The sequence below is a fragment of the Chiloscyllium plagiosum genome, chromosome 43 (assembly GCF_004010195.1).
Source record: "Chiloscyllium plagiosum isolate BGI_BamShark_2017 chromosome 43, ASM401019v2, whole genome shotgun sequence".
Taxonomy (NCBI): domain Eukaryota; kingdom Metazoa; phylum Chordata; class Chondrichthyes; order Orectolobiformes; family Hemiscylliidae; genus Chiloscyllium; species Chiloscyllium plagiosum.
The window spans coordinates 9,837,568-9,861,774 of NC_057752.1; the positions used below are offsets into that span (position 1 = coordinate 9,837,568).

Sequence of the window (24,207 nt, forward strand, 5' to 3'; positions counted from 1 at the left end):
AGAATGTGCAAACTCCACACAGACAGTTGCCAGAGGCTGGAACTGAACCTGGGATACTTACAAGCCAATTTAGTACACAGCCAAGTTCAGAATGAACTGCAAAATATTCTTGTGCTGGTGGGCAATTTCGTCCTGAAAACTCAGTATGAGGATTATGAGGTGCAGTTCATCCTCTTTTCTCTAACGGAGTGACTTGAAAGATCATTAATTGCCTATTGAAATCCAAACAGCTTGTCATTACAGCATACTTAAGCAAAATGAATTCAAGAACAAAAACTGTCTGGGTTTACATAATACCACACCCTCTCCAACACAGCAACTAAAAAGCTAAATTTGGCAACAGCCATCTTTGCCAATACACCAAGGACCAAGCACATTATGCAGCACCTATACAATGAAATAGATCAGCTTCAAGATCATTGCAAACAACGTTTGAAGGAGTTCACATGGCTGGTGATCTGCAAGACAAATAGATTGAAAAGGACAAAATCATTTCACAAGCACCACTCAAATTAGTACCATTGCTTCACCAAATTCTCATATGTATCATCAGATTAATGATTTGGGATGTGTTTGATGGTGGTGGTGTAATGGTAATGTCACTGGACTGGTAATGCACCGAAAACACGAGTTTGAATCCCACCATGGCAAATGACGACATTTCAATTCAATTTTAAAAATCTGGTACTTCGTTGTAAAAATATCCCATCTGGTTCATTAATACCCTTTAGGGAAAGAAATCTGCCATCGTTACCCAGTATGGCCTGCATTCAACTCCAAACCCACAGCAATATGGTTGACTCTTAACTGCCCCCCCACTAGGCATTGAGAGGGGCATATGATGGTAGGTAGGAAAATGCTGTTTTTTAATGCAGAAGATCTGGGGGTGGGGAGGAGGAGGAGGAGAAGAGAGAGGAGGAGGAGGATTAAAACCAACATTTTCCTCACTACCATCAGTTCTGAGGAAGAGTCACTGGACCCAAAACTTGAACTCAGATTTCTCTCCACAGATGCTGCCAGACCTGCTGAGATTTTCCAGGGAGGTTATTCTTAAATTACACATAAATCACCATATAAAAGTCAGCATTAAAAAAGGTGTGGTCAACGTCCTGAGTATCCAACACATAGACCGCGAGTTTAATTTGAACTACATGGATGGAATTTGTAAGGGATAATCGATAAATTTCAACAGTGGTCCTAATACTGCAGTTGAAAGCGGTTTTACCCATAACAAAAAACATTGACAGACTCCAAAGTTTGCAGAAGCGCAAACCACAGATTTATACCAATCCATGTCATCTCTCTTCAAGAGCCCTTTTCAGTACTCAAATTTACACAAGGAAAAGACACACCACTCTAAATGAATTTAACTATTTCAAGCCACATTTATTTGAGATTTATCTATATAAATGGTACAAATGTACTGAAGCTGCACCAAAAAGGGACTGTTACCCACTCCTGCATTTTCTGACGCTTACATCGTCAATTCCTGCAAAAATAAAAGAGTTATCAGAAACTTGCAATATTCAGCATAGTCAATCATAATGATTAAAGCTACAACAGTAAAATAAATTTAGAAACTACTCTTCATAGTTAGTGCTAACATTAATTTTTTAAAAACGCAATAAATTCAATCATTAAAAACATAAGCAAGCAACTCACCATAATAGCATTTACAATATCATTGTTGTTATTTTTCAATGCTCGGACAGCCTTGGCCCTCGACACGTTGGCTTGGGACATAACTAGTTCTATGTCCTTAACCTCCACACCAGTCTCATCAACCTATAAAGAAATTAAGAAGTTATTTCCATTTCCTACATTTGTCTCCCTTTAAAACAGGGCCACTACCATTCCCAACCCCATGAAGAGAAATTGCAAGGTGAAAATATACCCATCTGCATGATAACGTTTGCAACAGCATATGACTGCATTCTTAAATTTAAAATACACAAGATTTCTGGACATTTGTAGGTCAACAAACTGTCCATAGGCGCTCGATCCATGAATGCTGCCTGACCCGCTGCGATCGCCAACATTTTTTTCAGTGCCGATCCCAGCATCGGCAGTAATGTGCTCCTACCCATTTCTAGGCAGTCCCTGGATTGCGAACAGTTCTATCCTTCAATCCATTTGCAAGTTGGAACACATGCAGTAAGATGTAAAGGAGCCACTTGAACATACGGGAAGTATTTGCATGTCATATCTTTAAAATTACACCCGTACATGATTAGATTAGATGACTTACAGTGTGGAAACAGGTCCTTCGGCCCAACAAGTCCACACCGACCCGCCGAAGCGCAACCCACCCAGACCCATTACCATTACCCTACACCTAACACTACGGGCAATTTAGCATGGCCAATTCACCTAACCTGCACGTTTTTGGACTGTGGGAGGAAACACACACAGACATGGGGAGAATGTGCAAACTCCACACAGTCAGTCGCCTGAGGCGGGAATTGAACCCGGGTCTCTGCATGGGACTGTATTTGCTTTAACTGATACTCAAATCCAGATTTAACGCAAATAGAAGACTCAAATTTACGTTTGAGGGACGGCATGATGGCAGAGTGGTTAGCACTGCTGCCTGACAGCGCCAGGGATACAGGTTCAATTCCAGCCGAGGGTGACCGTGTGCATAGCTTCCATGTTCTTCTCATGTCTGTGTGGGTTTTCATCATTTTTCCAGTTTTCTCCCACAGTCCAACGATGTGCAGGTTAGGCAGACTGGCCATGCTAAATTGCCCATAGTGTCCAAGGATGCAAGCTAAATGGATTAGCCAGGGGAAATGAAGGGATATGGATGGCATAGGAGTCGAGGTAGGATGCTCTTTAGAGTTGATGCAAACTCTCTTTCCACATTGCCGGAGTTCTATGACTTTATGCCAATAAAGCCTTCAAATATCAGTTCAAATTAACGAATGGACACCCAAGTATATTCCTGCTTCTTGAAGGCAGCTTACATCATGGTCTCTATTTCCCCCTCCCCATTGGGCCAAAGCAATTTAAAAAAAATGTTGTGGGTTATGCACAATAGGTAGAGTTCAGGCTTATTGCCTTCGGTCAACAGAATTAGGCAATTTCTTCTCAAGGTCAAAGTACTTCAATAGCATTAAGGTCAGTTGTGTCGCTGTCCATAAGTGGATAGCCTGCTAACACTCAGTTGAGGACTGCAGACTGGGGACTTGGGTCTGAATCCCACCATGGCAGATAGTGAGATTTGAATTCAACAACAGAAATTCCGGCTTAATAGTGACCATGTAACCATTGTTGTTTGTAGTAAAAACCCACCTGGGTTCACTCATGTCCTTCAGGGAAGGAAGTTTGCCACCGTTATCTGGTATGGCCTATATGCAAGCCCAGACTAATAGCAATATGGCTGATTCTTAACTGGCAATTTGGGATGGACTGATATTGCTGGCTAACCCTGTGACATCCATAACTGATGAACTAATAAGTAAAGATTGTGAAGTAGATAATATTGTTATTGTTTGGGAACTTCGATTCAATAAATGCAGGAAAAATGAATTTTAATTCTCAGTTCTGCAAAGGAAAGCCATTTTGAGCAGTGAACTAAAGACAGCTTTTATTCAAAAGTGTGCGACTGAAGTTAATAACTTGATTTAATAAGTTAATTGTTAAATGTTTACAAAGTTGAGTTAGGGCTCTTGAGATGCAGTGGTTGTGTTCCCACCTCTGGGCCAGGAGACTCAAGTTCAAGAGATGTGCGTCATAATTTAAAAAAAAATCAACCTGTTCAGAGATATCTACAAAGTTGAGTGATGATACGGGAACAGTGATCAGGTTTCATTCAGAATGGGTCATCCTACCAGAAAGACAGTTTTAAGTTTGCAGAGCAGGGAAAAAAAAAAGTGAACAAGGAGTAGGCCATTCAGCCCCTTGAGCCTGTTCTGCGATTTAAGACAACTTTCTTGTCACCTCAAAACCTGCAGTCCCACCTACTCTGCTAAATTTCCAAAATATCTCAAGCTACTTCAGTCCAGGCGATTCAGGATAGCGGCAACCCAGTATGTCTGCCCTGCCGAGCTCTGCACCAGAACCCAGACAAAGTGGTGCACTCACCCTCCCTTTATTACCCAATGTGGTAGAAATAGTTATTGTTTAAGCCCCAGAATTGTTCAATGTTAAAATAGTTAGGAAAATGACCAAAGGGAAGGAACCGCGAGGATCACAGCAAGCAGTCCACCATGTGGACTGTTTCACATGGCTATGGCTAGCCATTCATTTAAATGGTGCACCTGGAACATTAAGGGGACTCATTCACCAATTAAGAGAAAACAAGACTTAGAAAAAAGAGAGAGAGGGTCGATGTAGCCTTACTGCAGGAAACACATTTAACCGATAAGGAGCACTTGAAGATGCAGCAGAGTTCGGACAGGTGTTTTTCTTATCCTTTCATTCAAAAAGTAGAGGAATTGCTATACTCATCCAGAAGAATGTCCCATTTCAACTGTTAGACCAAATTAAGTATGAATATGGGCGATTTATGATTCTTAAAGCTTTAATACATGGACAGGAATATGGGATTTTGAATGTACATTGCCTGCCCCCCCCTCCCCCCGGCACATCCCCTCAAATTTTTAGTGGATGCGCTTTCCAGGTTGATGGCCCTTGGGGCGCGTCATACAATTGCAGGAGGAGGCTTTAATCAACTTATGGATTCCAAAGTAGACAGGACACCTTGAGGCCTTGCAGGTAAGTCCCTGCAATCCAAGCAGTTGATGGACCTGATCAGGGAGCTGGGGTTAGTGGATGCGTAGAGATATCTTCACCCCAAAGATAGGGATTTCACCTTTTTCTCTAATCCACTTAAGTGCGATACCAGAATTGACACGTTTTTGTACCATCAACCTTTTTGAATTCGGTGCTGTCTTGCAGAATCGGGAACATAGCCATTTCTGATCATGCAGTGGACATGGAGGTCAAGGCCGGTGGTAACAGGATAGGCTTGCGACACTGGCACAAGTTTGTAGAGTATTTTTTATGGGAATTTAAAATCTTTTGGGTCATTAATTTGGGTAATCCATTGGTGCTCTGGGAGACTGCCAAGACCTATGCAGGGGGTTAGATTATTTCTTACTCAGCGACCCAGAAGCAGCAAAGGGGATCGCAGCAGCATTTGCTTGAGGTAGCTGAGTTAGCATACTTTGACAGACTGTCTGTAACCAAGTTGCAGCGCATTACAGCCCTCAGGGCTACTTTGAATGCTGTGCTCACTCAGACAGCAAAGAGGGAAATCTCTTTTGTGAAGCAGAGATTATTTGAGTATGGTGATAAACCAGGTAGATTCTTCGCATACCTGGCCAGCAGCGGAGTCAGAAATATGAGCTATCTAGGAGGGACCCCTTTTGTTACTTTCTGGTCACAGGCTTTCTACAGAAAAAGACTACATTGATGGTTAGTCCCTGTAAGTCGGATATGGAGAGAAGAGCGCCCATAGACTGGAGCACACTCTCGGTCAGCACCTCTATCACTTGTTAGGAGGTAATGTTTCGAAAGACATTGAGCGGCTATCTGGAATCTGGACTCAGGAAGTACAGACGCAAGTCTTGTCAGAGGTGTGACAGGAATTTTGGGAGAACGCAAGGAAGATTTTGATTTGTAACAGGATGCAGACTATGCAACTGAAGGTAATCCACAGTGCTCATCTGGCATCGGAGCCGCTTGCGAAATTTAAGAGTGTCGCCAATGTGCCCCAAATGTAAAACAGATGTTGACACTCTTACTCAGCTTGTGGCATGACCACAAGCATCGCAGGTATTGGGGTGCCATAGCGAGTGTTTGGAAGAGGTCTTGGGAGCGGAGGTTAAGTTGGATCTCCTGTGTCCCTCCTCTCGGGTTTGCCAATCTCCCCTCTTTGGACATGCATGGGAAGGAAACCGTTTAATATTCTTTCATTGTGTGTGAGGAAGAACATTCTAATGAGCTGGGTGTCACAGAATCCCCCGGGACTCTCAGGCTGGCATAGATTAGTCATGCAGCACATCCCCCTGAACTTCCTTACGAGTATGGTGCACCCGAAAACAGGAACTGTTTTATAGAACATGGCAGCCCTTTCTGAATTATAAAGACGCAGACTTGTCAGCTGTATTGCGTACTCATGAGGGCTATGTCTGACGGTCCGGGGGACCCTGTGGTTGTTTGGGGGGGGGGGGGTGGAGAGGAAAGAAGAGAGAGAGAGAGAAGAATCTTGAACAGATACGGGTTTGTCTATGGATGCCCTTGGTGTTGGGGAGCTTTGAGGGATTGCGCCGTGTGTAGTAACTTAACTGAATATAACTTAATTTACCTTGGTTCAATTTATTTTTTTTTCTTACTTATTGAATTGTAGTTTTTTCCTCTCTCCTCAGAAGTTTGTGGAGTGCAGTAGTAGTTTGTTTTCTGTTACTGTTGTTACATTATATGATTGTTATACTGTTTTGTAGTGATTTTGTAAAAAATTTAAAATCTTCTTTCCCCAATAAAAAGGTTTACAAAATAAAACTACTTCAGTCCAAGGAGGAGTAAAACAGTCAGTCAGTTGAATAAATTGAAAATGGTGATATTTCATTGGGATTGAGCAACTTTCTAGGATATTGCTGGGGAAAAAGGGTTTAATATTTCTTTTTTCTGGTTTATGTCAAGATCTTCTACATTAACCTTTTGACTTTGTGTAATAAACAAGAGTATGTTCAGTTACTGGACTACTATAATAACCAAGCTAGGTTTCAGTCACAGCCAACTTGTCCAGTGTTACCATTAGTCGAGATCATAAGATGAACATTTACTGAAGTTAAGCATTAAAAAGAAAGGTAATAGTGCCAAAGAACCCAAGTTCCTTAAGGAGGACTAGTGATACTATTGATAAAAACTGCACTATTACATATTTAAAATATTGAAAAATTACATTTGGGCCAACCACGAAGGGACAGAGTGACCAAAGCACAGGGTGAAAGATGATTCAAGGAAGAATGGGAATCTGGAATTCTTCCCTGACAAACCCATGTTTCCACCCCCCCCACCCTGCAAAAGACATTGAGACAGAGTCCAACAAACAGTTCAAAGCGGAGGTAAATAAGATAAGATTGTTATGACAAGGGTATTAAAGATTACAGAATACAGGTAGGTAGATTAAGGGATAACAGTCTATTCTTGTTTGACATCCCCAAGGCACACGCATGATCATTACTTACATGTACAGAGTTTGTTTGGACCCAGTATGAAACTTGCGATCCCAAATTAGATATGGGCAGTACCAAGTACCATGCTGTTTTCCAGAGCCACATGATAATTACAGAAGATATACATACATACCTCTTCCTCTTCACTTTCCTCTTGTACAGTTGGAGTCTGTGTGTTTTCTTGGATATTGGCAACAGATTCTCCCTGTACCTTGAATTTCTCTGCAGCAGCCAATTGAGCTTGCTGAGATAAATCTTCAATCTAAGCAGAAACACAAGTCATTGTCACTGTACAAAAGCTACTTTAAACGTTGCAAGAAAATACCTCTTTAAAAACAACAGCCTCAGTAGAAGAAGAAAATAGGATCGTCAAATGTGAAATAAGCACTCAACCAGCATTGGTATATTTCAAAGAAAAGCAGGCAACCCACTCCAGGAATAAGATTCATACCCATACTGAATTACAAAGCAAAACAAAATGTACATGAAATGGAGCCTTTCCTGCTTTGTGCATCATCTAGTCTCTCCGCCTTTCTAAATACAGAGGAACCTCAATTATCCGAATATCGATTATCCGAAGGAGAGCTCGAGGTCCCGATAGAAACATTACATTTCCAAAACTGACCATGTCTTTTGATTATAATGATTAAACAGGCACCGTCTCCAAATGACTGACTTCCTGCCCTCTTTCTCTCCCTCCACACTTTCTCTGGAGTTCTGCAGAGGGGAGTACCCTAAAGCCATACCTTTCCCAGCTAATCTCTCCAACATTGTCCTGTACATGATAAAGGTGGATTTGTGTGCGTGTTTGTTTGTTTTATTTGGAGACTTACTCCACAAAAGGTGGCAGCAGTCTTGTTGTTGATGTCCAGTTGAGTTGCCCCGGAGAGAGGGGGGTTGGGCAGTGGACAGTGTTGGATAGGGTTGGGGTCAAGCGGGGGGCCAGTGTTGGACCGGTGACAGGGGGAGCAGGGGCTCGCGCACAGTGTATTGCTGCCTCGTCTCCTGGACAGGGTGCAGACTTTAAAAACTCCAAGCCCCAGAGGAAAGGCATTTATTCGGTTAATCGATTGTCCCAACGAAATAGTGCTCGTCCATCTCGTTTGGATTATAGAGGTTCCTTTGTATTATATGATTGACCCAGGCCAAAGCACAGGGAGACAATCGTTGAGTAAACGGGTACATTAAAGAGGGAGGGATACTAAAAATGCTGTTACAGGGTAGCTTTATTGATTATTTCTGATAGCACTAAGGGGGACAAAATTAGCCATGCCTGTAATAAGCCTTAACAAGGTCACAGTTTCAGAACAGGACCTTCATTCCAGACTCATCTTGCTAGAAAGTCACCCAAGGTCAGTAAAAAGCCCCAATATTACAAATGCAAGTTAAATGTACCTTCGCTTCGCCAAAAACAATATAGGTATCTGATGCCGGGCTCTTGTAGACATCTGGTTTTGTGATGACAAACAAAATGTTTTTAGATTTTCTTATCGTGACTCTGGTTACTCCAGTAACCTGGCGAAGCCCTAGTTTTGACATTGCCTGTAAGGAAAACAAGGACTTTCAGGAACGTTCTAGTTACATCAATCTTTCTAATTTTCCAGTGAATTAACGGCTTAGTTTTTTTAAAAAAAAGACTGAAAGTCTGGATAAGGCACTGGCTGCAAATATGGATTTAATCTAGTTTATAGGGGCTGCTTAGCAGAAAACACTTGCTTCACATTCTTGGTCTCCAACCCTTCACCAGAAACCAAACTGAAAATAAAGTACGTAATGTTGCTTCTCAGTGGCCAATTAGAGAGCTGACAGAAGCTGACTCTCTTCCCTGGCAACCTCTTGATCTTCACTCAAGAGTCCATCTGGTTAACAAGATCACAAACTCAATATTAGGAAATTGTAACAGAAAACCCAAGTGCCTGCTATCCATTCTATAATGATAGGAATAAAAACAATCCAGACTTTTAACATAGGCTATTGTGAAACTAATACTTGTGTGGTATCAAACTATTATCAGATCATGTATAAAATGTATTAAAGACAGATATCTCAACTCTCCAGAAAACAAAGATTTTCATGTTTACACTGAAAGAAAAATGTACTCACTTTCCGTGCTTTCTTTTCACTTCTGCTCTGTTTTGCTTTACTGACTGGTTCTTCATCTATTTCAGCTGCAGCTGCAAGCTTTGAAATGAAGGAAAAAAAATTACTTTGTAGCCACATTATGAAGAAAGACCCCTCTCAAGACAAACTCCACTGAAAGCATACCCATTTCTATTAATCATACAGCACAAAGATAGCTCAGTTGCTGTAGTTGGTGCATTTGTTCATACAGCATACAAACCAGGCTTGACTCAGGCTGAGGTGGCACCTCATTTAAAGCGGCAAGAAGAAAGAACACAAAAATTCCCATCCCTTGATATCTTCTAGTACCAGAAAACGCGCAGCAACAGGGTGACATTGCTGCTCTTGCTACCAATCAAAACATATGCAGCATAATTCTCCCCATGCAAGCAGTTACAATAGAGTTTCACAAAAATGCAAAACCCACTTATTGTTTGGGTCTTAAAGTGTCAACACAGCTAACTATAGTTTTTACATGGTGCTCAGTCAATGCTCTAAATGTTGACAAATAAAAAAGGTGTTTGTAAGAACCAGCAATTGAGGAAGCTTTCCTGTTTTTGAGAGGACTTGCAAACAGAAAACTAAGCTAGTCTCAAGGAAGGATGGCTCTTTCTTCAATGCTCAAAAATTTACAAAAATATCATTCCTTCCGTTTCTGAAAATCTAATCAAAATTTTGGAGTGTGATCAATTTCGTGGACAGAGATTCAGACCGAAGATTCAATAAACAGATGAGAGCGAGCTTGGAGACTTAACTATATTGCAGTTCTGCGCGCGACTTGTGCTCAAAATTCTTCTAAGTCACAATTTATTGACATCCAAATCTAAGATGCGTTTAGGCACAAAGGCAGAGGAAGCTCCAAGCTACAAAGACTTGCCAGCTGAGTACAGCCAATACTGATGACACCCTTCGCACACCACATAACTTTGATAGTTTTATTCCACTCACAAAAGAAAACTTGCACAATGGTCTCAAACAACTTTCAACCTTTATTTATTCATGAAAATACAAAATAATTTTACAAAGTTGGCATTAGTGCAGAGGTGCATTTAACTACTTCAAACCCTTCCCACAAAAGTGATTCAGCATTTAAATACCACCACGTTGCAATTCTTTTTCAAAATACGCAGACCTTTCAGTTACGGCAGCAATATGACATGGTGACACAGTGGTTAGCACTGCTGCCACACAGTGTCAGGGTCCTGGGTTCAATTTCAGCATCGGACGACTGTCCGTGTGGAGTTTGCACATTCTCCCCGTGTCTATGTACGTTTCCTCCAGGAGCTCCGGTTTCCTCCCACAATCCAAAGATATGCAGGTCAGGTGGATTAGCCATGCTAAATTGCCTATATATAGTGTCCAGGCATGTGCAGGCAAGGTGGGATAGCCATGGGACATGGACAGTTACAGAGATGGAGTGGGTCTGGGTGGGATGGTTTTTGGAAGGTCGGTGTGGACTCAATGGGCCGAATGGCCTGCTTCTACACTGTAGGGATTCTATGATGACAAGAAAGCAAATAACTGGAGCCAAGTACACAAGAGTGTGACAATATGGCACATGAATGACCTTGTGAACTAAATGGAATTTGATGTTCTCAGCATAAACAGGAGTGTGACTTCCAGGATTTAGCCTGGCAGAATAAATTCCATATATTAAAACATGGACAAAAGAACTTGACTCGAGGCAAATTAACATTTTCACAATCAAGGGGCCCTCCAAAACTGAAGTCAACAGGAATCAGTGGAAATCTTATTGCAGTCCACACCCACCACAAAAGGGAGATAGATGCAATCGCCAGAGACCAAACATCCCAGCCTGAGCATTGTTGCAGGAGTTCCTCAGGGTACTGTTCAGAGACTTGACCATCTTCAGATGCTTACATTCAACACCAGATCAGAAGTAGAAGAGATGCTCGCTGATGACTGCAGAGTGTTCTATACCATTCATGACAACTCAAGATACTGAATCAATCAGTCATTGTCCATATGCAGCTAAACCTGAACAACATTGATACTTGGGCCATAAGGGGGGCAAGTAACACATGCAACATGAGCACTAGACAATGATTATCTCCAGCAAGAATAAAAATAAAACCAACTAATACCACCTGACATCCAATGATATTACTTTTGCTAAACTTCTCGATGCTCTTGAACCAATCTTCATTCACCATCCACAAAGCACAAGTCAGGAGTCTAATGCAATATTCTTCACTTGCCTGGAGTACAGCTCTAGCAACAGAAGACACTTGCCTCGGTCAGAACAGTCTACTTGATTGGCAACCACCTCCAATATACACGATGCATTACAACAGCTCACCCAAGGCTCCATTAATAATATCTTTTCAAATCTACAACTTTTACTGTCGCGAATGGGAAAGGCAGATGCAGTGCAACATCACACCAGCAAGTTCCCCTCCAAATCAGACACCAGTCTAAGAGTAATATCACCATTCCTCTATTGTCAATACATCAAAAACCTGAAACTCCCCGGGCAACAGCACCTACACTGGATGAACTGCAGTGGTTCAAGGCAGCAGCTCACCAGCTAAGAGAGTTACTTGGGATGAGCCAATGTCAGTGACACTCATGTCCATTGATGGAATAAAAGATAATCAAGCTCTCTGTTTGTGGAGTATCATTCAGAGTTAAGAAAGGGCAGATGGCACCCCAATCATATTCCAATATGAGCTATGTCTTCAGAATACATGGTAAAGTGTGATACAGTGCATGCTTCTGAGGAGAAATATTTTGAAATATACCCAAGCAAAACATTAAAACTGGAAGAGGAGGGGTCTGTAGATAGGATTCTTTACTGTGAAGACATTTGCCTTTTGAAACAAGGTTAGAGGGTGTTTATATTCACATATTTGCAGACACACCTGAGCTTGCTGTGTCGCTGACTGCGTTGTATCCTGTTCCTCCAGTTCTGGTACCGACTCATCGCTGTCCGACTCTGTCCCAGACCCTACAAAATGTCATATATTTAATACAGCACTTCGTACATTTTCTACGTTTGTGGCACTTTAGTGACTTTCAAAGAAATTGTGGTACTCGTCTTGAAAGTGAGGAACATCACTTTATCGTAGTTACCAAACCACGTTTATCAGGCAGCCATGCTAAGGTGAAGAAAAAGTGTGAACTCGTGCATTAAAGCTTTCACCCTGTACAAGAATTTTATTACAAAGGTGCAACATTAACATTTTGATATTTTTCTACAAATGCCTTAAGCAACAAACCTCAGAACCCAAATGATAACTGTAAAAGAAATAGACCTTTGCAGCATTACAGAAACGTTTTACCTTAAATTTGTTGTTGACAAGGGAGAAAGACAGATCTGGATATTACAATGCTCGGTACTGGTTAAGCTTTCACACCATGCAATATAAGCAATTTAAAACAAAGGTTAGCGTGAATGTTCTTGGTACCAGTCAACACTCCAACTTATACAGGTGCTGTAAATTCTCCATATTTGTACCTGCAATGCTCATCCTGTGCACAGAAAATAGGCAAACTTACAAAACAATCTGGATTTAAAAATAAAAGATTACTCCAAAGTTTGCCTCAAGCTTTGGGTATGAAAGATGCTTACTAATCATTAGATTTTAAAGTACAAGAACCACAATGTACTCCAAATATTCACAGGTTGAGGGAGGCAGGCAAGTTTTAGCATGTGAGACAAGACGTTAACACAGATTAGATTAGTGTACTAAGTGTCTATTAACATATTAAAACCAGTGCATTCAAGTGTTAAATCCCACTTGTAAAACAAAACAGCAAATAAACAAAAGTGGACTCCACGTTTGCATTAGTATGCAAGCTCTAAACACCTAGTGGACAGTTGAAATTTGTACATTATGTAATCAACCTGTACCAAATGGGACAGCAATTCCTCAATGAAAATTGATTTCAAACAACAGATGTGATTGATCAATTCAAAGAGGACATGCAACATTCAGTAGTAACAACTTATCTTTCTTCCTTCCACCATTTTACAAGATGTTAATGCTAATCATTAAGAAAATATGGACTACACACTTTACATAAAGTACAGATTTCATACCGCATTACCTTCATTTGTACAAGGACAGGCTAACTTTAAGTTACCCCATACACACTGGAGGACAGAAGACAAACATCCCCACAAAAATACTCCTCCAGAACAGAGCACCGTACTTAAAAGTTAGCTGTCCACAAGATGTGAACTTTTATAGGACAAACCTTTACTTCCCAGCTCAAATAGGCAGGACACTACGACATGCACACCTCAACCAAACTAAATACCCTCATTATTCTGCTTCACCACAGGCTCCTTTCCAGTTGAAGCAGTCTTGGGAATTGCCTTCTCAATAACAGATGGGGGAGGACCTTCACAGAGGGGAGTCTCGTCGATGGCAGAAATCAATGGTGGCATCTCATCATCATCAATTTGAGCAGCTGAAGATGATCCAGGTGATGGGGTAGAGTGTTGAACAGAGGCAGATGGAAGAGTGAAAGATGATGGAAAATCAGTGACAGGTGTTGTAGATTCTGACAAAGAAAGTTCAGTGGACAAAGGTGTTTCATGAAGGGAATGATCAGGAGCAGGCAAGGGAGGCTGAAGCTGTGCATTAACAGAAGGATCAACAGACAGAAGCAAGTCAGTGCACTGAGCAACTTGGTCAGATGAGGTTAACTGAACGACAAGGGGTTGTAACTCTGAATTAGACAGGTCAGGAGATTGAAGCAGTTTAAAAGGCGAGACTACAGTCAGTGCCTGATCAAAAGCTGGCATAGGTAGTTTATCAGCAGAATGTGTTTTGAGGGACACAGAAAAACCATCAATTACAGGGAGAGAGGACAGAGGAGGCTCAGTGGTTGCACTGACAACTGAAGATGGCTCAGTAATGCATGTAGACATTGCACCTTGAACCTCCGTTGCAAGAGGGGTATCTAAAGGATTGGCCAATAATGTATCTATTGCAACTTCCAGAGAATTAAATGACACCGACAGCTCAGTTGTATCAGTGGAGGAAACTGAAGGGACATCTGCTGAAAGTAGCTCACCAGTGGCATGGGAAGCAATGAGATTGGCAGACAACTGTGCAGTATCCGTAACATCTGTCACAGTTTGAGCTGAAGACTGTCTAGAGGAAATAACAGTATCAATAGGCAAAGTCAGGGTGGCAGAATTGGAGACAGGTGACAGCAGACCAGCAGATGACAGCAAATGACTGGCAGAGTCAGTAGATAGTGGCTGGTCAGCAGCTGCATCGGTGTTAGTGGGCAACAGCAACTGATCAGCAGACTCTAGCAACTGACCAATAGCATCAGTGTCAGTGGGTGGCAAATGACTGGCAACATCAGTTGGCAATGGTGACTGATTGAGAGCATTGAGACATGGAAAATGACCACTAACACAGGCAGCATCAGCAGATATTGGCAACTGATTGGCAGTATCAGTGGGCAATGGTGGCTGGCCAGCAGAACTAGTGGGCAACAGTGGCTGGCGAGCAGCATCGGTGTCGGGGGGTAACTGCAACTGACTGGCAACATCAGCTGACAATGGTGACCGATTGAATTCATCAACATGAGATGTCAACTGATCAGTAACACTAGCAGGATCAGTGGATGATGGCAACTGATCAACATCAGTATCAGTTGACTGAGCAATAATGTCAGTGGGCAACGATGGTTGGCTAGTAGCACAGGTGGACAACAATGGCTGGCTAGCAGCATCGCTGTCGGTAGGTGACTGCAAATGACTAGCAACGTCAGTTGACAATGATGATTGACTGAATTCATCAACATGAGATGTCAACTGACCAGTAACGCTGGCAGGATCAGTGGATGATGGCAACTGATCAACATCAGCATCAGTTGACTGAGCAATAATGTCAATGGGCAACGATGGTTGGCTAGTAGCACAGGTGGACAACAATGGCTGGCGACCAGCATCGCTGTCGGTGGGTGACTGCAAATGACTAACAACGTCAGTTGACAATGATGATTGACTGAATTCATCAACATGAGATGTCAACTGACCAGTAACGCTGGCAGGATCAGTGGATGATGGTAAGTGATCAACATCAGCATCAGTTGACTGATCAACACCATCAGCGGGCAACGGTGGTTGGCTAGCAGCATCAGTGTCAGTGGGGGACTGCAACTGACTGGCAACATCAGTGGATGATGGCAACTGATCAACATCAATATCAGTTGACTGATCAACACCATCAGCGGGCAACGGTGGTTGGCCAGCAGCATTGGTGGGCAACAGTGGCTGGCTAGCAGCATCGCTGTCGGTGGGTGACTGCAAATGACTGGCAACGTCAGTTGACAATGATGATTGACTGAATTCATCAACATGAGATGTCAACTGACCAGTAACGCTGGCAGGATCAGTGGATGATGGTAAGTGACCAACATCAGCATCAGTTGACTGATCAATACCATCAGCGGGCAATGGTGGTTGGCTAGCAGCATCAGTGTCAGTGGGTGACTGCAAATGACTGGCAACATCAGTGGATGATGGCAACTGATCAACATCAGTATCAGTTGATTGATCAATGTCAGTGGGCAATGGTGGTTGGCAAGAAGCATTGGTGGGCAACAGTGGCTGGCTAGCAGCATCGCTGTCAGTGGGTAACTGCAACTGACTGGCAACATCAGTTGACAATGATGATTGACTGAATTCATCAACATGAGATGTCAACTGACCAGTAACGCTGGCAGGATCAGTGGATGATGGCAACTGATCAACATCAGCATCAGCATCAGTTGACTGAGCAATAATGTCAGTGGACAACGATGGTTGGCTAGTAGCACAGGTGGACAACAATGGCTGGCTAGCAGCATCGCTGTCGGTGGGTGATTGCAAATGACTAACAACGTCAGTTGACGATGATGATTGACTGAATTCATCAACATGAGATGTCAACTGACCAGTAACGCTGGTAGGATCAGTAGATGATGGCAACTGATCAACATCAGCATCAGTTGACTGATCAATACCATCAGCGGGCAACAGTGGTTGGCTAGCAGCATCGCTGTCAGTGGGTAACTGCAACTGACTGGCAACGTCAGTTGACAATAGTGACTGATGAAATTCATCAACAAGAAATGTCAACTGACCAGTAACACTAGCAGGATCAGTGGATGATGGCAACTGATCAACATCAGTATCAGTTGACTGATCAATACCATCAGCGGGCAACGGTGGTTGGCTAGCAGCATCAGTGTCAGTGGGTGACTGCAAATGACTGGCAACATCAGTGGATGATGGCAACTGATCAACATCAATATCAGTTGACTGATCAACACCATCAGCGGGCAACGGAGATTGGTCAGCAGCATTGGTGGGCAACAGTGGCTGGCTAGCAGCATCGGTGTCGGTGGGTGACTGCAAATGACTGGCAACATCAGTTGACAATGATGATTGACTGAATTCATCAACATGAGATGTCAACTGACCAGTAACGCTGGCAGGATCAATGGATGATGGTAAGTGATCAACATCAGCATCAGTTGACTGATCAATACCATCAGCGGGCAACGGTGGTTGGCTAGCAGCATCAGTGTCAGTGGGTGACTGCAAATGACTGGCAGGATCAGTGGATGATGGCAACTGATCAACATCAATATCAGTTGACTGATCAACACCATCAGCGGGCAACGGAGATTGGTCAGCAGCATTGGTGGGCAACAGTGGCTGGCTAGCAGCATCGGTGTCGGTGGGTGACTGCAAATGACTGGCAACGTCAGTGGATGATGGCAACTGATCAACATCAGTATCAGTTGATTGATCAATGTCAGTGGGCAATGGTGGTTGGCAAGTAGCATTGGTGGGCAACAGTGGCTGGCTAGCAGCATCGCTGTCAGTGGGTAACTGCAACTGACTGGCAACATCAGTTGACAATGATGATTGACTGAATTCATCAACATGAGATGTCAACTGACCAGTAACGCTGGCAGGATCAGTGGATGATGGCAACTGATCAACATCAATATCAGTTGACTGATCAACAACATCAGCGGGCAACGGAGATTGGTCAGCAGCATTGGTGGGCAACAGTGGCTGGCTAACAGCATCGGTGTCGGTGGGTGACTGCAAATGACTGGCAACATCAGTGGATGATGGCAACTGATCAACATCAGTGTCAGTTGATTGATCAATGTCAGTGGGCAATGGTGGTTGGCAAGTAGCATTGGTGGGCAACAGTGGCTGGCTAGCAGCATCGCTGTCAGTGGGTAACTGCAACTGACTGGCAATGTCAGTTGACAATGGTGACTGATTGAATTCATCAACAAGAGATGTCAACTGACCAGTAACACTAGCAGGATCAGTGGATGATGGCAACTGATCTTCAGTATCAATAGGAGGTGACTGATCAATACAGTCAGTGGGCAACGGTGGTTGGCCAGTAGCGTTGGTGGGCAACAGGGACTCTTCACCACCATCAGCAGGTGATGATAACTGACTGGCAGTTGATGGTGATTGAACTAACTCATCAACAAGAGACGACAACCCACCAGCAATACTGACAATGTCAGCAACTGACTGCTGCAACTGACTGGCCGCAGTATCAGTGGGAGATGACAATTGATCAAGAATGCCAATGGTTGATGGTGGCTGGTCAGTAATACCAGTGGATGCTGGCAAATGAGCAGTCATAGCAGCATCAGGGGGTGAAGGCATTCCAACAGTATGATCAGGCAAGCACAGCCTATCTAATGTAGCAATACCATCGTTGAGTAAAGATGCAGCTGCAGCAGTTTCAGCCATTTCATCAGCCAAAAGCTCGATAGCTATGCCAGAAACAGTGGGGGCAATAACACTGTCACATGGAAACTGTCCAGAGTTGGTAGTAACGGAGTCAGCAGATAAAGACAGTCCATCAGGGGCAACATTAGTATTCTTCAGTGAGTCAGGCAAAACAGCAGTTATTTCCAGATCAGTCAAATGTTGAGTTGGAGTGCTAGTGGGCAAGGACAACTGATCAGTGGTGGGGCCATCAACTGCATCAGTAGGTAAAGGTACACTAGTTACAGCAGAACAGGCTGGCAAAGGAATATCATTGGCAACAGTAACCTGGTCAGATTCAGACAGTCTAAAATCAGAGCCTACTTCAGTGTTCAGGGGATTAGATACAGTCAACCCAGACAAGGCAACCGAGTTAGTGGGCAAAGTCAACTGATCAACAGTGGCAACTGCAACTAGGTCAGTAGATGCATGTAACTCATCAACAGCATCAGTACGTTCAGCAGGTAACAGTGGTTGCTCAGTGGGGAGGCCAGCAGTAAGTGAAGGCACCTCACTAGAAATTATAGAAATAGGAGAAGATAGAGACAGCTCTAAAGGTGGTTGGACAAGAGACACAGAATCAGACAGTAGGTATGAAGAATCATTGGTGGTGGTTTGGTGGGATGGAAGCTGGAGATCAACGCCATGCAAGTCAGTAGCAGCTGAAAGCTCCATCTTATTGGCACTGCTGGATTCATATTCAGCCTGTCTGTACTCACTGGCTGAAGAAACTGATTCATGCTCAGAACAGGTTTCAATGGTAGCTGTTGAAGATAACCAAAAAATCATGAATAAAAGTATAGAGCAGTGTTGTCATTAGGATTTAGGTGTTCATAGAAAATATAATCAACTCCAAAAAAAGTTATTAAATTCACACCACGGTAACAGGTAACTGGATCCATGTTGTAACTTATATTCCATACAAGCCTACATCCACTCATTGGCATATTCTCTTCCTTTCCCTCTTGTGCTTATTTAAAACAAGTCAATGTTATTTGCCCCAAGCATCCTGTGGTAGAAAGTTTCTTCTAAAATCTCTACTGAAGTCATCAATGATGACCTAGTATTTACAGGCTTTGGTCTCTCCATTCCCCATTTTGTCACATCTACCCTTTAAAGATCTGAAATCAGATCAACCTTTAGTTCTTTTCAAAAAGCTTGCTGGGTTTTTCCTGATATGTATACAGTATCATTAATTCTGGTACTAGAGTTCACATTTTCTTTTGTGAATATACCCAGTTCCTAATACTCAAGTCAAACATGTGTTTTAATGATTCGACAGTGAAATTTTGCAGCGTTAACCTCTGTTAGAGATGATCCCCAGTGGTTTTATTTACTTTTTAAAATAGTCTTATTAACCAGTGTTATTGCTATGTATTTGCATCCTGAGTATTCTCCACCACCATTTAGATCATTACCTAAGCATTTCATGTTCTTTACTTATGCAACCAAAATGCAAGATCTTGAACTACAACTACACTAGTTTGCCAATTACATTTACACCCATTCTGCAAGTTTAAGATCTTCATGTACTTTGTCACATTCTTCATTGATATGGACTATACCCCAATTTTGTGTGCTGCATTTGAAACTGCACTTGTTGATTTTGTCAATATGCCTTCTCTCTTCCACTGTGCTACCCCCAATAATTTCTGACTTGAAGCTGCCATCACTCAAACAATAGGGAAATGTAGAGGATAGCCCATTCAAATGAAATGAATCTCAATTTTTGCTTTAGGAAAATGCTCCAGGCCTAACCAGTCACTGTGGTGATAGTAATAACTTGATGTGACTAATTGAGGAAATCTCATTAAATAAAGTGCTGGATTTAGACAAAACAAATCTTAAGTGCATTGGAAACAATTTGTTAAATAAGCCTATTGACAACACAGTCTTCAAGAAAGAGTTACAAAAATTGAAAAGACAAGATAGAAAACAAACATTCTGAATTCTCATGTCCACATCAAGTGTAAAATAAGCTTTAGATGTGTCACATTATAAGCAAGTGATCAACCACCTGACCTTAATAATTTTGCATTTTTTGATGGGATATGGATTTCAAAGCAGTTAATTGGACTCCTTTATGGATTAGCATGCAAGGAAGAGATGGTGTCAATACCTATTCATTACTTTTAGGCTTTTAACTCACTGTGCTCCTAAGTGACACTCCTACACTTTCAATAGTATTGAGCAGCATCTCAAATATAAATAAGCTAGATTTAAAAAATACTTTTAGAACAAAGTCACCTCATTGGCATTTACAATATATGGCATTAGTTACTTTGCCAGGAACATTTCTGTTTTGTCCATGGAATATCATCTTAGCCATGCAGTGAAGTACAAAAGGCCTTTATCACTTCCAGGACAGAGTTGGGCATGGGGTGGGGTGTTGGGAAACCTCTTGAACAAGATCCCAGAAGAACAACAACAACTTCAGAACCAGAATTATCACAAGCCAGTATTCTTTGAGAAGAAATTATTAAAAATAGCCGTAACTACATATAATAATTCAACCATGCAGTTACAGCTAGCATAAGGGTCAAATTTAAATGGTTTCCAAATTATTTTTTGTAGCAATGCCAATGCTCAGGAAATTGAACTCTTTAAAAACAAAGATATTGGTTTCAAGAATTACCAGATTAAAAACATGATACGTACAGTAAACTTACTCAAATTTAGCAAAAATAGATCTCCCAAGCCAAACATCAGATAAAACACTATTACTGCACTGGTACAAGTTTAGTTCCCCATAGGAATCACCAGAGTTCAACAATTCAGGTTAGGCTGTTTTATGCCATGTTTTGCATTGACTGAATCAAATGGTCAAATCCATTTCACTTTAGGATCCACATAGCTAGTTGTCACAAGAAACGATAATCCTAGTCTGGAGTCTAGAGGCAAAAAGACTGTAAAACCTAAGTTACCACCCACTTTAAATGGAGTGGTTAGAGTAGTTGAGAATACACAAGTGCACAAGAACAAACAAGAAAGTTGTTAGCGGAACTGCAAGTTTCAGATCACTGTTAGTTTAAGGTGTCATCTATTGTCAGTCTACCTGCAGTTTGAACAGACTTCTCAGGAGAAACGGGGGATGCAGGTGCTTGGACTGCACCAGGCACAGCAGGAGCTTCTGAGGCAGGAGCACCGGCCCCAGCTAGAAAGTTGAGTGATAACATGAGTTACAGACAAACATTAAAAGCAAGCTTACAGTCTAGATTAAACCCAGAAAATTTTACACACAATCATTGAGAAATACTGTAGTAAGCCAGAAAAAGAAACAAACCAAGTTAACATTTGCTCACACCATTTTTGATCATTCATAACATTTGACTGGGTTTACCAATCCACATTACACCTGTCAAAACAAATTTAACAACACATTGTTCAAAGCCTTTGTACAAAGTTAAAAAAATAAAAATAATATACTGTCTCTGATCAGATCCTACTTCAAAATAAGAGTGTCAGCAAGGCAAAGCAAAACAAATGGTTTCATTTCACAAACCATTAAAAAGAGCAACAGAAATATTATACTATTAATTAAAATAAAGGAATTTGATAACATAATGAAGTGTCCAGGAACCAGCTTGGAAAATCTACATCTACATTGATTAGCAAACCAAAATGGTTTCAGTCAAGAATTTTACCTCAGATTTACCAGACAAAAAATAGGTTGTTCAGCCCAACTGGGGCAGTGACTTGCTCCACACCAGCCTTCACCCTCCCCTTTTCGTTCAACATATCCCTCAAATTACATTCTCTTTTGTACTGTAAGGTTCCCCTTAAATGCATCTATGTTATTTGCCTCAACGACTCCTAGAGGTAGCAAGTTCCACATTCTCACAACTGTGTTTTTCCATAAATCCACTAAAGAATTAATGATCATTTCATATTTATGCCTCTAGTTTAGGATTCCCCAAAAGTTATATATAATCCTAAACTAGAATCCTAAACTAGAGGCATAAATATGAAATGATCATTAATTCTTTAGTGGATTTATGGAAAAACACAGTTGTGAGAATGTGGAACTTGCTACCTCTAGGAGTCGTTGAGGCAAACAACATAGATGCATTTAAGGGGAACCTTACATATATATATATATATATATATCCTATCAAAACTGTTAGAATTTAAACTCCTAACAAAGCCACTCCTTACCTTTCTATGCTAGGGAGAGTCCCAGCGTGTTCAGTCTTGATCTTAAGTCTGTTAACACCTTAAAATTTTCCTTTTGTGTAGCAGCTCACGAGCACTGAATCAATTAAGTTTGTTATAGTAAACTATTTACAACATTGGTGGCATCTTAGGAAGAGAATAAGTTAAATTTCTACTCAGTAATATTGGTTTATCTTCTGACTTCTGCAAAAAAAAAAGAATGCTGCATAGATTTCCTACTTGAATTATAAGAGGTTCAAGCTTTCTTTAAAAAAAAAGATACAAGCCAATCACCAAGACTGGATGAATCTTTGGTCTCAGTAATTTTAAAGAAAGGCATTCACACAGCCAGAATTTTTAAAGACCATCCACGATACACAATTTAGTCAAGATGCACTGCAAAACAAAATGCAAGCATTGATTATTTTTTGGGCCCAATACATAATTTGCCTCTAAGCTTAAAAAGCATAGACAGTGGCACAGGTTACAACTTGGCATTGGTTCAACATGGCAGCTTACCAAAAAGAACCAAAAACAATAAACCTACAAATATCAAAATTGCTAGAGAATGCTGAAAATCTGAAGTACCACAGAAACATCCCACAAGAACTCAAAGTATTAACGAATGGTTAACCAGACAATTTATGGATGCATTTAGAGTCAGAAGTGTCTACTTTCTCTTGACAGAAGTCTAAGTGAGAAAGGTTCCTTATTCAGGTCTGGTTTTGCACTTTTATCGAAAGAAACAAGCCAGCCAAAGCACAGAAGCATGACTGGAGATTAAAACACCCAGAGCAAAATACTTTCTGGATTAGCAGGAGTTAGTAACCTTTAAAAGTAACATTTTTTAATCCCACAAATGCAATTATGATAGAAGGCCACTTAGCCCCAAGAGCCAATGAAACAATGGCAGAAATCAGCCATAATTTCTATAAGGCCACTTTTGCCCCATATTACTAAATACCTTCGGTTAACAGAAATCTTAAGTTTTAACAGGGGATTTAACATGCTATTTACAGAACAATTCCAAATTTACACCATACTTTGTGAGAAATGATTCCTAATTTCAGTTCATAATTCAGTTAGCCAAGGATGTTACTTCAGGAGGTCTCGCACTAGCACTTCACTCGTCATTCAAGCCAACTTCATCGGTCAATCTTCACACAAGCTAAGGTGTCACCCTCAGCCAAAGTCACCTCACAAATCTGCTTTAAATATTTCATGTTCAAAGGTTTCTGTTCCCAACTAACAAGACATTTCACCTGCATAGGAACAGCCACCAAGGGTGAAACACAAACTAGTCAGGCAAATAAAAAAATTTAATGACAATCCCCAACTCGAGTAACATGTCTTGCTTGCTGTGACTTCCTCCAAAACCAACACCTAGCACTTGAGAAAAGCAAAGAGTCACCCCAAGGGATTTACATATAAAATAGAACTGTGCAACTGGACAGTCAAAATATAAAGTTATGATTCTCAGACCACTAATTTACCTTGATTGTTTAATTTTATTCAATGTCATAAACAATGAACATTGAAAATAAAAACTCAAATCAGGACAAGATTTGATAATCAATTTGCACTCTGTTCATCATCCCTTCTCTATACCCTTAATTCCAAATGATCCATGAAAGGGAAAATAGATGCAGCCTTTCAGGATTCAGTCCCCCATTGAAGTAACAAATTCAGCCATGATTCAAGAACAGTTCAAGAAATACGTTGAAAGAAATGTTCATGTACCTACAGCAGTGTGGGGCAATTTCAAACACAGCTTTCTGTGGCCCTTTCTGCTCTCCTGAAGGGGCACACTTACTGGTTACATAGCAGCTCTAGACATTCAGAATTCCAGCTCAGGTCTGCACTGAGGGAATGCTCCAGTGAAGCTACCGTTCAAATTTAACTCAAACATTAAGACCCAATAGGTGCTCGAGAGATGCAGGTGAATAATTTCACAGAACAATGCCAAAG

The 24,207-nt window shown here is 41.5% G+C and overlaps 1 protein-coding gene across 4 annotated transcripts in view; it reads right to left on the reverse strand.

Annotated features, from left to right (window-relative positions):
* Positions 1-1,361: 1,361 nt before the first annotated feature.
* Positions 1,362-24,207, reverse strand: part of naca (nascent polypeptide associated complex subunit alpha) — a 28,438-nt gene continuing 5,592 nt past the window's right edge. For 2 of the 4 annotated variants that reach the window (XM_043682006.1, XM_043682008.1), the window contains 9 exons: positions 21,143-21,241; positions 18,807-18,851; positions 13,590-13,835; positions 12,188-12,273; positions 9,288-9,365; positions 8,580-8,726; positions 7,318-7,446; positions 1,663-1,785; positions 1,362-1,489 (listed from right to left, as the gene is read on the reverse strand). In XM_043682006.1, the coding sequence (XP_043537941.1) occupies positions 1,475-1,489; positions 1,663-1,785; positions 7,318-7,446; positions 8,580-8,726; positions 9,288-9,365; positions 12,188-12,273; positions 13,590-13,835; positions 18,807-18,851; positions 21,143-21,241 (968 nt within the window). In that variant the 3' untranslated portion in view covers positions 1,362-1,474. The remainder of the gene's footprint in view (positions 1,490-1,662; positions 1,786-7,317; positions 7,447-8,579; positions 8,727-9,287; positions 9,366-12,187; positions 12,274-13,589; positions 13,836-18,806; positions 18,852-21,142; positions 21,242-24,207) is intronic. The other 2 variants (XM_043682007.1, XM_043682009.1) reach the window with 2 other exon arrangements.